Source organism: Chiloscyllium plagiosum, unplaced genomic scaffold (assembly GCF_037043375.1).
Source record: "Chiloscyllium plagiosum isolate Xiang-an unplaced genomic scaffold, Cpla_swu_hap1 HiC_scaffold_12, whole genome shotgun sequence".
NCBI lineage: Eukaryota > Metazoa > Chordata > Chondrichthyes > Orectolobiformes > Hemiscylliidae > Chiloscyllium > Chiloscyllium plagiosum.
Window position 1 is genome coordinate 44,224,358 of NW_028270150.1, and position 15,603 is coordinate 44,239,960.

The following is a 15,603-nucleotide window of genomic DNA, read 5'->3' on the forward strand; positions in this document are numbered from 1 at the left end:
TAACAGGGCACTGGTTATGTTCAAAGTAATCAGGTACAGCCAGCATGATTTTGTCAAAGGTAAATCATGTTTAACTAATTTATTGGAACTCTTTGAAGTAGTAACTTGTACTGGAGATAAAGTGGAACCAGTGAATATATTGTACATAGATTTCCAGGAAACATTTGATAATGTACCACATTAAAGGTTTTTGTGGAAAATATAAGCTCATGGTGTTGAGGGTAACATATTGACATGGATACAAGATTGGTGAGCTAACAGGAAGCAGAGAGAAGGTTAGGTTTGCAGGATGTTGCAAGTGGCGAGTTAAAGAGGTCAGTGCTGGGACCTCAATTATTTTCAATTTATATAAATGATTTGGGTGAAGGGGCCAATGTGTTGGAAGCTGAATTTGCTAATGACACAAAGATAGGTAGGAAAGAGATATGACAAGGACATCAGGAGCTTACAAAGGGATATTATTAAGTTAAATGAGTGGGCAAGGATCTGACAAATGGGGTACAATGTGGGAGAGATGAAATTGTCCATTTTGGTATATATTTAAAAAAAATGCTATCTAATTGATGAGAGCTTGCCAAACCTTCAGATGCAAAGAGATCTGGGTATCCCAGTGCTTGAATGACAGAAGGTTGCAAGTACAGCAAGTAATCAGGAAATCAAATATCACATTATGTTTTATAGCAAGGGGGACTGAATGCAAGAATAGTGAAGTTATGCTTCAGGACATTGGTGAGGCCTCATGTGAATACTAAGTACTAGTGATCATACATACAGTAGGATGTTAATGGGTTGGAACCAGTTCACTGAAGATTTACTAGACTAATACCTGAATTGAGCAGCTTGCCTTAAGAAGAAAGGTGAGACAGGCTAGCCCTGTATCCTTCAAGTTTCGAAGGTCAGAGGTGACTTAAGTGAAATATATGAAATCCTGACAGGACTTGATTGAGTGGATGTAACATAATATTTCCTCTTGTTGGAGAATGCAGAACTAGGAGTCAGAGTTTAATAATAAGAGATTGCCTATTTAAGACAGAAATGAGGTAGAACATTTCTTTGAGGGTCTTTGGAATTCCCTTCCTCAAAAGGCAGTGAATGCAGAATCTTCAAATATTTGAGGCAGAGGAAGATAGATTCTTAATTACCACAAGGATAAAATGTTAACTGAGGTGTACAGGAATGTAGAGTTGACATTAAAATTAAATAAGCCATGATCCTATTGAATGATGGGTTAAGCTCAAAGAACTGAGTGGCTGACTCTTATTTTTGTTTGTATGCTCATACAGTTCAGTTCACAGTATTTCTGCAAGCTTCCATCTTGGCCAGAATTCCATAACATCTCAGGACGCATTCTCTGGTAGTGACTGCCTATATCCTTCATCTTAGCATTCCACATGCTCTAACCTCACTGCATCAAGACATATCTGCAGACTATGGACACTACACTGACCCAAAGGCAATTTCAGACCAGGCTGGCTGATCTGTCTGGTGGAGAAAGTGAGGTCTGCAGATGCTGGAGATCAAAGCTGAAACTTTATTGCTGGAACAGCACAGCAGGTCAGGCAGCATCCAGGGAACAGGAGACTCGACGTTTCGGGCACAGGCCCTTCTTCAGGAATGAGCAGAGAGTGTTCAGCAGGAGAAGATAAAAGGTAGGGAGGAGGGACTTGGAGGAGGGGCGTTGGAAATGTGATAGGTGGAAAGAGGTCAAGGTGAGGGTGATAGGTCGGAGTAGGATGGAGGCGGAGAGGTCAAGAAGAAGACTGCAGGTCAGGAAGGCGGTGCCGGGCTGGAGGGATTCGGCTGAGACAAGGTGGGGGGAGGGGGGATGAAGAAACTGGTGAAGTCCAAGTTCATCCCCTGTGGTTGGAGGGTTCCCAGTCGGAAGATAAGACGCTCCTCCTCCGACCGTCGCGTTGTTGTGGTTTGGCGGTGGATGAGTCCAATGACCTGCATATCCTCGGTGGAGTGGGAGGGGGAGTTGAAATGCTGTGCTACAGGGTGGTTGGGTTGGTTCGTCTGGGTGGCCCAGAGGTGCTCCTCTGGGCCACCCGGACGAACCAACCCAACCACCCTGTAGCACAGCATTTCAACTCCCCCTCCCACTCTCACTCCACCGAGGATATGCAGGTCATTGGACTCATCCACCACCAAACCACAACAACGCGACGGTCGGAGGAGGAGCGTCTTATCTTCCGACTGGGAACCCTCCAACCACAGGGGATGAACTTGGACTTCACCAGTTTCTTCATCCCCCCTCCCCCCACCTTGTCTCAGCCGAATCCCTCCAGCCCGGCACCGCCTTCCTGACCTGCAGTCTTCTTCTTGACCTCTCCGCCTCCATCCTACTCCGACCTATCACCCTCACCTTGACCTCTTTCCACCTATCACATTTCCAACGCCCCCTCCTCCAAGTCCCTCCTCCCTACCTTTTATCTTCTCCTGCTGAACACTCTCTGCTCATTCCTGAAGAAGGGCCTGTGCCCGAAACGTCGAGTCTCCTGTTCCCTGGATGCTGCCTGACCTGCTGTGCTGATCTGTCTGGTGCCATTGTTTCCTCTGGCAGTCGTAAGGTCTGGCCCTCCTCTCAACCACTCTATCCACCAGGACTTTCAGGTCCCTGCTGGCAAAGCAGAGTGCCAATTTCCCTTTCTCAACCATAATAATTGCACAGCAGCATACTGTGAATGGCAGTTCCTGGCTTGTCACATCTGACCTGACAAGGTAAAAACAAGGACTGCAGATGCTGGAAACCAGACTCTAGATTAGAGTGGTGCTGGAAAAGCACAGCAGGTCAGGCAGCATCTGAGGAGCAGGAAAATCGACGTTTTGGGCAAAAGCCCTTCATCAGGAATAGAGGACCTGATGCAAAGTTAAGATCAAACTTTGTGCCAGCAGCATGAATTCTAGAAGGTCCCACCACCAATAAGTAGTTCTGCTGATGATGAATGTAAGATCCATGAGCACAGTGTTCTAGGAGTGTGGTACATACATAATGAGTTGAACAGTGCAGAATTGTGTGAAATAACTTGTAGGAGATGACAAAGAGAAAACTCCCATAAAAACTCCCCAAAATTGACAACTGGTTGTTATTTGGAAAAATTCAGCCCTTAGAATCTGAATTCACAGTGCCACTCTTCTTGCTCCAACTCAGTGCTCTGATTTTTGTTAAGTACCACAATGCAATCAAAATCCCAGTTCCATCTTTACAGTGCTAATCCATAACCATTCAATGTTCCGTTTTGCTTTATCCTTTCATTGAATGGGAGTGTCATTTGTTGCCCATCGTTAGTTGTTCTTGAATATGTGACTTGCTAGGCCATTTCAGAGGAAAAAGTTAGTGTGTTGCTGGAAAGCACAGCAGGTCATGCAGCATCCGAGGAGCAGGAAAATCAACGTTTCGGGCTGAGGAATGAGCATTCCGGATATCTGATGAAAGGCTCTGGCCCGGAACTTAAATTTTCCTGCTTCTCGAATGCTGCCTGACCTGCTGTGCTTTTCCAGCAACACACTCTCAACTCTGATCTCCAGCATCTGCAGACCTTACCGTCTCCCATTTCAGAGGACAGTTAAGAGTTAACCACGTTGCTGTGGATCTGGAGTCACATCCTTGCCAGATATGGTGAGGACAGATTTCCTTCTCTAAAGGATGTGAGTGAATGAAATGAATTTTTGTGACAATTGATTGTGGCTAGTTTTTAATTCCATCTTTATTAGTTCAAATTAATTCCACTAGCTCGCATGTTCCCAAAACAGTAGACTGGGTTTCTGGATTTCTCATTACCAATACACCACTATTTCCTGATAAGTCCTCTTTTCCAGATTCAGGTGCTCTGTTCCTCAATCTAATAAAATGCAATGGCTCTCCTACAAATATGCCTCTCATGTCCTCCAGTCTATTTCCTGCCTGCTGGCTGATGTTTACAGTTATGTGACCGAGTTCCACTCCAAGCATAACTAGCCTAGTTGTCTTCTTTACTCAGACCACACTTCTGGTATACAACCAGACTTTCCACTTTAGTCCTTTCCTCCTATTTTTTTTCCTCTCAGACAGAAACACTCAATTCCTAGCCAATCTGTCCCAGAATGTGCTGTTTCTCCAAGCCATATACCCAAAATTCCTCATCTATCCCATGATCTGTGTATTTGGACTCTAGAAACCTACTACTCACATAGTGCATAATGACTCCGATCATGCCATAAAATTACTCAGCTGTGAACATGGTTGCGAATATTTAATTTTATTAAAAATCCTCTTGGTAGAACAGTGAAATGGAAAACATGGAAACAGGCCACAGTATAGAATGATGTCAACAGATCCTGGGAGATAATGTCAAGTTTTAAAAGCTTGCTGCAGCTGGGGGAAACTAAACCTTGAAGCTAACGCAGGGGAGCTATGTTTGCGATTAGAAGCAACAGGATATAATGGTAAGGAAAAACAGGACAACAATAAATGATGTGATTAAGTGAAGTTTGCATTGCTCACATGAACTTTGATTTGGTACAAGGAGTTTATCATATAACAGCCAGAAAAACAAAAGAGATCTGTTTAAGGCCATGAGGTACAGAAAACAAGAAACCAGAAAACCAAAACAAAAAAAGGGGCAAAAGACACACAGAGAGACAGGGAGAGAGAGAGAGAAAGAGAGAGAAGTAGGAAGCTTGATGATCAAAACCAAAGCTCCAAGAAGTGATTGCACTCTCTATCAACTCTAAATACACATGTTTTGAGTCTAGCACACTGCATTAGTTTCATGACTGAACATTTTTGCCAATCTGTTCTCATATTAGTAGAGACAAATAAAATAAATGTCTACACTGCTGCACCTGAGCTTTAAAGGCATCAGACATTCAGGCTGAGTAAGTGAAAAAGTCTATAGCTTTAAAACTTGCCTTTAAACATTTAGACTAAAACGTAATGCTGAATTGTAGAACACATTTACTGCACTAGAAAATAGACAGACAGGAAGGTTCAGAAAAAGCAGGGAACTCAATGAATGCAGAAGATAGGGACACTTGGGCTCACCAAGTGATAACAGGATGCTGTAAGGCATTTAAGAACATTTGCCTTCGCATCGGTGAATCTGTGTGAACAGGACACCAAGTGATAACATTCACAGCCATTCCCTTGTGAAATTAATGACAGTGTTCGATTCTGACCCTGAAACGAAACTCAGTACTATCAAAAGCTTTATAATTAACGGCCAGATCCTGCCAATTATAATGGATTCTTATTACCCCTTGAAAGCGGGCCAGACACAGAGAGAAAAAAAATCTTTGCTGTTACAAGACCCTGACTTGAGAGTTCATAAGGATATAGAACATAGAAAAATACAGCGCAGTACAGGCCCTTTGGCCCTCGATGTTGCGCCGATCCAAGCCCACCTAACCTACACTAGCCCACTATCCTCCATATGCTTATCCAATGCCCGTTTAAATGCCCATAAAGAGGGAGAGTCCACCACTGCTACTGGCAGGGCATTCCATGAACTCACGACTCGCTGAGTAAAGAATCTACCCCTAACATCTGTCCGATACCTATCACCCCTTAATTTAAAGCTATGCCCTCTCGTAATAGCTGACTCCATACGTGGAAAAAGGTTCTCATGGTCAACCCCATCTAAACCCCGAATCATCTTGTACGCCTCTATCAAGTCACCCCTAAACCTTCTTTTCTTCAATGAAAACAGCTCCAAGTGCCTCAGCCTTTCCTCATACGATCTTCCTACCATACCAGGCAACATCCTGGTAAACCTCCTCTGCACCCGTTCCAGTGCCTCCACATCCTTCCTATAGTATGGCGACCAAAACTGCACACAATACTCCAGATGCGGCCGCACCAGAGTCTTATACAACTGCAACATGACCTCAGGGCTCCGGAACTCAATTCCTCTACCAATAAAAGCCAGTACGCCATATGCTGTCTTCACCGCACTATTTACCTGGGTGGCAACTTTCAGAGATCTGTGTACATGGACACCAAGATCCCTCTGCTCATCCACACTACCAAGTATCTGACCATTAGCCCAGTACCCCATCTTTTTGTTACTCTTACCAAAGTGAATCACCTCACACTTAGCTACATTGAACTCCATTTGCCACCTTTCTGCCCAGCTCTGCAACTTATCTATATCCCGCTGTAACCTGACACATCCTTCCTCACTGTCAACAACTCCACCGACTTTCGTATCATCCGCAAACTTGCTCACCCAACCTTCTAGCCCCTCCTCCAGGTCATTTATAAAAATGACAAACAGCAATGGTCCCAAAACAGATCCTTGCGGAACACCGCTAGTAACTGCACTCCAAGATGAACCTTTACCATCAACTACTACCCTCTGTCTTCTTCCATGCAGCCAATTCATAATCCAAACCTCCAACTCACCCTCAATGCCATACCTCCGTATTTTTTGCAGTAGCCTACCATGGGGAACCTTATCAAACGCCTTACTAAAATCCATATACACCACATCTACCGCTTTACCCTCGTCCACCTCCTTTTCACCTTCTCAAAGAATTCAATAAGGTTTGTGAGGCACGACCTGCCCTTCACAAAACCATGCTAACTATCCTTGATCACATTATTCCCATCCAGATGTTCATAAATCCTATCCCTTACAATTCTCTCTAAGACTTTGCCCACAACAGAAGTGAGACTCACCGGCCTATAGTTTCTAGGGTTATCCCTACTCCCCTTCTTGAATAAGGGAACCACATTTGCTATCCCCCAGTCAACTGGCACTATTCCTGGAGACAACGAGGACATAAAAATCAAGGCCAATGGCTCTGTAATCTCCTCCCTTGCTTCCCAGAGAATCCTAGGATAAATGCCATCAGGCCCAGGGGACTTATCTATTTTCACCCTTTCCAGAATTTCCAACACCTCTTCCCTACATTCCTCAAAGCCGTCCATTCTAATTAATTGTGACTCAATATTCACATCGGCAACAATGTCCTGTTCCTGAGTGAATACTGACGAAAAGTATTCATTCAGTGTCTCCCCAATCTCTTCAGCCTCCACACGCAACTTCCCACTACTATCCTTGACTGGACCTATTCCTACCCTAGTCATTCTTTTATTCCTGACGTACCTATAGAATGCCTTAGGGTTTTCCCTGATCCTACCAACTAAGGACTTTTCATGTCCCCTCCTTGCTGCTCTTAGCTCTCTCTTCAGATCCTTCCTGGCTACCTTATAACTCTCAATCGCCCCAATTTAACCTTCACGCCTCATCTTTACATAGGCCGCCCTCTTCCATTTAACAAGGGATTCCAATTCCTTATTAAACCACGGCTCCCTCACACGACCCTTTCCTCCCTGCCTGACAGTTACATACTTATCAAGGACACTCAATAGTTGCTCCTTGAACAAGCTCCACATATCAATTGTGCCCATGCCTTGAAGCCTACTTTTCCAAGCCACGCATCCTAGGTCGTGCCTCACCGCATCATAATTTCCCTGCCCCCAGCTATAACTCTTGCTCTGCAGTGCACACTTATCCCTCTCCATCACTCGAGTAAAAGTCACCGAATTGTGGTCACTGTCCCCAAAGTGCTCACCTATCTCCAATTCTAACACCTGGCCTGGTTCATTACCCAGAACCAAATCCAGTATGGCCTCACCTCTTGTTGGCCTGTCTACATATTGTGTCAGGAAACCCTCCTGCACACATCGGACAAACACCGACCCATCTAACGAACTCGAGCTATAGCTTTCCCAGGTCAATATGTGGAAAGTTAAAGTCCCCCATAACAACCACCCTATTACTTTCACTCTTCTCCTGAATCATCCTCGCAATCTTCTACGTTTCCAGGACTATTAGGAGGCCTGTAAAAAACTCCTAACAGGGTGACCTCACCTTTCCTATTCCTAACCTCAGCCCAAACTACCTCAGATGGCGAGTCTACATCCATCGTCATTTCCACCGCTGTAATACTATCTTTGACAAGCAATGCCACACCTCCCCCTCTTTTACCCCCACCTCTGACCCTACTAAAACATTTAAACCCTGGAACCTGCATCAGCCAATCCTGTCCCTGTTCTACCCATGTCTCCGTAATAGCCACAACATCGAAGTCCCAGGTACCAACCCACGCTGCAAGTTCACCTACCTTATTTCGTATACTTCTTGCATTGAAGTATACACACTTCAAGCCACTTTCCTGTTTACAGGCACCCTCCTTTGAGATTGATACCTCCCTACACTCCAGGTCCTGCACCCTAAAGCTACAGTCTAGGTTCCCATGCCCCTGCAGAGTTAGTTTAAACCCCCCCCCACCCAAAAGCACTAGCAAACCTCCCCCCAAGGATTCTGGTGCCCCTCAGGTTCAGGTGTAGACCATCCTGTTTATAGAGGTCCCACCTTCCCCAGAAAGAACCCCAGTTATCCAGATACCGGAATCCCTCCCTCCTGCACCATGTCTGTAGCCACGCATTTAACTGTTCTCTCTCCCTACTCCTCGACTCTCTATCACGTGGCACTGGTAACAAACCAGAGACAACAACTCTGTTTGTTCTAACTCTGAGCTTTCAACCTAGCTCCCTGAAAGCCTGCCTTACATCCTCAGCCCTCCTCCTACCTATGTCGTTGGTGCCAATGTGGACCACGACTTCGGGCTGCTCCCCCTCCCCCTTAAGGACCCGGAAAACACGATCAGAGACGTCACGTACCCTTGCACCTGGGAGGCAACATACCAAACATGAGTCTCTCTCGCCCCCACAGAACCGCCTATCTGTGCCCCGAACTATCGAGTCCCCAATAACTATCGCTCTGCTCTTCTCCACCTTTCCCTTCTGAGCAACGGGGACAGGCTCCGTGCCAGAGGCCTGAACCCCATTGCTTACCCCTGGTAAGTCGTTCCCCTCCACAAGTATCCAAAACGGTATACTTGTTCTTGAGGGGAACGGCCGCAGGGGGTCCCTGCACTGGCTGCTTCCTCCCAGTCTCCCTCACTGTCTTATCTGCTATGGACTGAATTTAATTGCATGTTGGGACTTTATGATGATATTAAGTAGTTATTAAAATACCAACTCTGTGAAAGGTAATAGAGATGAAGCTTTAACTTACTTGCTGTTCTTGCAGACCACTCTACACACCGCCCCACTGTCAATTCTAACTAATCAGATTTTATGTCTTATTTGAATTTGAATCACAACCCTGAAAAGAATGCATGTTTATTTCAAAGACTAATGAGTCAGTTTAGATTAGATTAGATTCCCTACAGTGTGGAAACAGGCCCTTCGGCCCAACTAGTCCACACCGACCCTCCGAAGAGTAACCCACCCAGACCCATTTCCCTCTGACTAATGCATCTAACACTATAGGCAATTTAGCATGGCCAATTCACCTTACCTGCACATCTTTTGGACTGTGGGAGGAAACCGGAGTACCTGGAGTAAACCCGAGCAGAGAATGTGCAAACTCCACACAAACAGTTGCCCGAGGCTGGAATTGAACCTGGGACCCTGTGCTGTGAGACAGCAGTGCTAACCACTGAGCCACCATGCAACCTTATGGTAACATCTCAGCTTCAGGTACAGAATGATTCAGTGCTTAAAAAGCAGGAGTCTGCTCCGAGCTTAGAAATTATTCTAAGCCTAACGTTGAAGAGATTCTGGCACAATGTGTCAGGAAGCCATTTTATGATCAAAAGTTTGCCCTCCTTGCTAAGGAACCATTTTGTAAAACAATTGTATCTGACGTGTGAGCTGTGCAAGGTCACCTTATGAACTCTCCAATTAACACAGACAGGTACCTCTTTATGATAGGAGTTTCTCTCGCTAGCAGGCGCCTAACTTGGCTGGGTATGTTTTCCCTCCTGATGAATGGCTGAGGGCCCGTAGGAATGATTAGTCAAGCATATACAGACCTGTCAATTAACTTTTCTTCCTTACGAATTATTGTCTTTCACTGTTATCTGGCTATTTAAGAACATGCAATGTTTTTGTAAACTTGTGTAAACTTGTAAGCTTTGTATCCTGCTGGGGTACATGAAGAGCTGGTATCCTACTCTCCTAGATTATTAGAACCTAGTTAGTTTAGCTTATAGGTATCAGTGTTGTGTTGTAACAGTGACGCTATTGGTAAATAAATGGGATAACTAAAATTAAACTAAACTGAAAGAGTTTTTTTTATTCCAGACTTCCAAAGAGTACGATCTCTGAGTCCATAAGGGATTCCCTGGGCTATCTCAAATCTCTACTTTAACATAAGTAATTAGAACTTCTGCTATTTAAGATGGAGGTAGAGGTAATAATTTGACAGCAAACAATCAAATCACATCAATTTCTGCTCCACTCACTATACTGGAAAGCCTGTACAAAGCAAAAGCAATGTTGTACAATGCAAAAATAACATTGTACAATGCATACAGCCTGTTTGGAACACACAGAGTCATTAAAATCCTGTTCTACAAAAGACTTTCAACATTGCTGTGAAACTAAAGCATTTTGATACATTTGCTGGACAGTGAAAAATATATGCAAAGTGGTAATACTAATTAGCTCAGTTCATCATAGTAAATAGAATACATTGCTGTGTTTTTATAACAAAGGCATACTTGCTTAACAAGCTATTGGGGGTGCAGTAAAAGATTTGGATTATCCAATACTGTAATTGAAATGGTATAGTACTGGACACCTGTATGCGACAGTTCAAACTCATATTATTCCTAATGCAAATTAAGCATCATGAGAAAAAAAATAGGATGTTCTTCATTTTATATTCATGCTATTTGTCGATTAACTTACCTTGTGAAATACTTATACCGGTTTTTACCGCTAACTTGTGGATCTTGCTCTATTTGTAATTGCATTTTAAGAGAAGGATCATGCCTGAGAAGAAAAGGAAATATGCATGTGATGGGTTTGAAAGAGTTTCTGGCTGTGATAGACAAAAACATAAAATATAAACATTCTCTATCAACGTACTTATTAATAATTCTTGTTGAAACACTTTGCTGACCCCCTAAAACAATATTCGTGTTGAATTGCCATTAGTTTTCTCTGAACTGCAAAAGAGCTGAAAAATGTGTTGCTGGAAAAACGCAGCAGGTCAGGCAGCATCCAAGGAGCAGGAGAATCGACGTTTCGGGCTTAAGCCCTTCTTCTAAACTGCATAACCTTGCTTCATATTGTATCTTTACAAGGCAACACAAAGGAGACTTTCATGCTATAAACTTTACTTGCATTCAAATCTAGGTCCAATGAAGGAAAGTGTGCTTTTCCACTCCTCCAGCACAAATCTCCCCTAATTTTCTTTGCTGTATGTTTCAATTGATATTTTGAAAATTGCAGTCTTATCAACATGAAAGTAACTGGCTATGCCGAGATTTATACTGAACAATTTGACAAACCTTACTTAACACATTCTCCTAATCGGCCATTGTAACTTCATAAGAATAACAGAAGAATTCCCAAAGAAATTCAGTTAATGGTTAAAAACAGGTCATTAAATGGAGGCTATTTAATGGGAGGGCAGGGTATTGCTGCAGGTGGTCTGCCAATCTTTGCCAGTGTCACAGTGAGAGATTGGGAAAACCATGCAGAAACTGCTTCCAATTGTTTTCAGCCAATTCTTTAACTACACCAATATTAAATTAGATTAGATTAGATTCCCTACAATAAGGGCATGGTTATTGACAATTTATAAAATTATCACAATTAAAAAAATTAAATTAACAAATAGGATTCAAAAATAATAGCCGGTATTTAATGCTCTCAACCAAGGAGAGTTTGGAGGTGGGGCCATTTCCTTGGGGTCGGGAGAGGAATCTGTTACTTAAGGTTGGTGGAGAGGAGGAGGAAGCTCCGAGGCATCTTTCCCCATTGTGTTGCTGCTGCCGGTTGAGGATCAAGTGGGCAATTAATTAACAGCAACTTAAAGGCTTCACCCTTCAACAGCATTCAACCAGCCCTGGCAGAGAAGTTATTAGCAGAGCTGAAAAAGCAAGCCAGCAGACTCTAGGTTGCAGAGAGGGTTGCTGTAACACTGCCAAAGACCATCTGCAGGAACGTCCCACCCTCCCATTTAATGGTTCCTTTTCTCCTGCATCTGTGGCCTAGGCTTCCTTACTGATCTAGGGTCTCTGATGGTTGCACTGCCAACAGCTTTTGCTTGCACTTCCTGAAATGGACACTTGTGACATCTGATTGGCTAGCAGGATTTAGCGATTGAACGTCTGCCCCCAGTTGATCGAAAGGCGGCCACTTTTGCCTTAAGGGCACATAATTCTGCAGACTTTTCCCCAGGGAGATGGTGCGAGGACCTTGTTGCTTCTCCAGCCAGCTGGTGAGACCATATCACCTGCAATACAGTAAAGACTGCTCACATTGACCACGAGACCACAAGAAATGGGAGCAGAAGTTGGCCATTCAGCTCATTGAGTGTGCTCCACCTTTCAAATTCGATCATAATTAATCTAATAAGCCTCAACTCCACTTTCTTGTCTTTTCCCCATAACCCTCGATTCCCTTTCTGATTAAAAATCTTTCTATTTCAGCCTGGAAAATACTTAAATACACAGCCTCTATGATAAAGAAATGCATAGATTAAGTAACCTAATCAGGTGACCGCTTATTCAGATTATGCCCTCTCATCCTAGAATCTCCCACAAGGTGAAACAACCACTCTGCATCAACCTTGTAAAGTAGCCTAAGAATACCTTTTATGTCTCTCAGAGTCTTGTAAACTCCAATGAGTACAGCCTACTCCAACCTACTCAACCTCTCCTCCTAGGCCAATTCCTCAAGACCTGGGATCAATCAAGTGAAACTTCTCTGAACTGAGTCCAAAGCCAGTATATTGATTTCCACAGATAAGGAGTCAAAACTATTCATAGTATTCTAGGCGTAGTCTAACTAGACTCTTGTATATTTTTAGCGTGACTTGCCTATTTTTATATTTTACTCTCTTCAAAATAAAGACTGACATTCTATTTATAGTGTAGCTTTCTGCAGAGTTTCTTCACATATAATATTCAGCTCTGTTATTCTTCCTGACAAAATGCATAACCCCACATTGTTTTCCATCTGCCAAGTTTTTTGCCCACTTGCATAACTGTATCATTAACCCTCTGCAGACTCTTTGTCATCCTCATCATTTGCTTTACCACCTAATGTTCAGTCATCTGCAAATTTCACTTTCCTCATCCAAGTCATAAATATATATTGTATATAATTATAGCACCAGTACTAAGGTCTCTGGCACTCTACTTGGTACAGGTTGCCAACCTTAAAATGGCACCCTAAGTCCAAGTCCCTTTTGTCTATCAGTTAGCCAATATTCTAACCATGCTAATATACCAACTCCAATGGAAGGGTTGTTATCTTATTACGTAGCCTAGTATATGGTATTTTATCATGCATCCTCTGGAAATCCAAATATACTACATCCAATGCTTCCCTTTATCTATCTTCTGTTTTCTCTTCAGAACATATCTAATAATTTTTTAGGTATGATTTCTCTTCCACAAAGCCATATAAAATCTGTTTGATTGTATTATTTTTAAATGCTTTGATATCACATCCTTTATATTAAGGCTCTAACATTTTCCCAATAGCACATGTTTAGCTAACTGCCCTATTGTTACCTGCTATTGGTCTCTCTCCCTTTTTGAATAAAGGTGTCACATTGGCAGTTTTCTAACCCATCCACACGTTTCCAGAACCTAAGAACTGGAAGATTACTACCAGTGTTTTGGCTATCACTGTAGCTACTTCTTTTAATATCGTAGAATACCAATCATGTCTAGCGGACTTATCAGTCTTTAGCCTCCATTAGTTTCCTACTACGTTTTCTTATGATACTTCTTGCATCTATTTCCTTTCCCTCTTTGCCCCTGGATTATTTAGTATTTTTGGAACGCTCTCAGTGCCTTCTGAAGTCAGAGTTGATGTGTTTTTCAACTTCTCTGCCATTTATTGGTTTCCCATTATTATTTTGCCAGCTTCATTCTCGAAGGAGCCTATGTTCACTACTCCCTCTCAAACTGAATGCTAAATTGTACCATGTCATGGTCATTGTTCTCCAGAAACATTTTTACTCCAAGATCATTCATTGAACCTGCCTCATTACACATCACCTGATTGAAAATAGGTCCAAAATCCCTGGATGAATCTAAAACATACTGTACTAAGAAACTGTTCAAAATAACTATGATTTTTTCCTCATGGCTGCCTCTGCCAACCTAACTTTCCTAATCTACTTGAAGACTAAAGTCAGCCATGAATAACATAATCTTTGTAATATGGCCTCATTATCTGATTTATTCTCTGTCCTACAGTATAGCTTTGAATAAGCCTTTCTTCAAGAGTTAAAATTTTTCAAACAGGTAGCCAAAGCAAGAAATGCTGTTTAAATATGTTTGAGTTTTACTTATTATAAAGTTTACATGTAATTGACTATTTAGATCATTTAGAAAGAACACAGCAATTACATTGCCAGTTGCTTGATGGCTTCTTGTTTTTTCTCTCCATATCCTCTCCAGCGTTGATCAACAAATTTTGGGACTGGGTCATTGCGATCTAGCTGAATGGTGTAGCTTGGAAAACGTTCCAAATTACTGAACATGGTCTTATAGTCAGGCACTTTCTTCTGCACGATGGAAAGAAATGTACAGAATTTGTCATATTGGACACAGACAACTATTCAAAGCACATTAACTTACATAAATTAATACGACAATACAATAATGTCACTTCATATAAAAGTAAATTATGAAAAGTCAATGTAGTAAGCATTTCTGCACTTCAATCTCCATATTTGAAAAACATACTGTTGACTTTAATGGCAGTAAATTTTACATAAGTAAACATCATTAAGTAATAATTTGCCACTGATTCGATCATTTAGCAGCTCACTACTTCTTCAAAATTATTTTATTTGCCAAATGTTATTTCAGACACTTTATAAACTCCTGGTCTCCTATGCAGCATGGTGGCTCAGTGGTTAGCACTGCTGTCTCACAGTGCCAGGGACCTGGGTTTGATTCCACCCTTGGGCGACTGGCTGTGTGCAGTTTGCACATTCTCCCTGTGTCTGTATGGGGATGCTCTGGTTTCTTCCCACAGTCTGAAGATATGCAGGTTAGGTGGATTGGCTATGCTAAATTGCCCAGTATCCCGGCATGTGCAAGTGAAGTGGATTAGCCTTTGGAAATGCAGGGTTACAGGGGTGAGTTTAGATGACCGATGGCCGAATAGCCTGCTTCCACACTGTAAGGATTCTACAAAAGGTATACCTATATTTCTGCAGAAAAAATTATCAAATTTGCTTTTGACTTCTTGATATGATAATAATTTATGGCATTACCTAAAAGCATGACATTTAGGCATATTTTCAAAAATAACCATAAATCTCAAAAAATATAGTCACAGGTTGCAGTTTGTGAAAGTCAAAATCTAAAGTTTTGAAGGTACATCTATACAAAAACATATATATTATATGTGAATTGAATAAAAGAAATGGTTCCCTTTTTGGCAAATTTCAGAAAAACTCCACTGGCATAGTCAAAACAAAAGTAAACAATGGTGTCAAGAACTATAGCAACACCATGATGAGGATATTCCTAAAATTGTCAATAAAATATTATTACAAGATTTCCACC

General features: G+C 42.3%; 1 protein-coding gene across 2 annotated transcripts in view; it reads right to left on the bottom strand.

Annotated features, from left to right (window-relative positions):
- The window catches only part of cfap91 (cilia and flagella associated protein 91), a 111,959-nt gene that overhangs the window by 82,171 nt on the left and 14,185 nt on the right, over positions 1–15,603 (bottom strand). For both annotated transcript variants that reach the window (XM_043701005.2, XM_087992732.1), the window contains 2 exons: positions 14,434–14,591; positions 10,748–10,831 (listed from right to left, as the gene is read on the bottom strand). In XM_043701005.2, the coding sequence (XP_043556940.1) occupies positions 10,748–10,831; positions 14,434–14,591 (242 nt within the window). The remainder of the gene's footprint in view (positions 1–10,747; positions 10,832–14,433; positions 14,592–15,603) is intronic.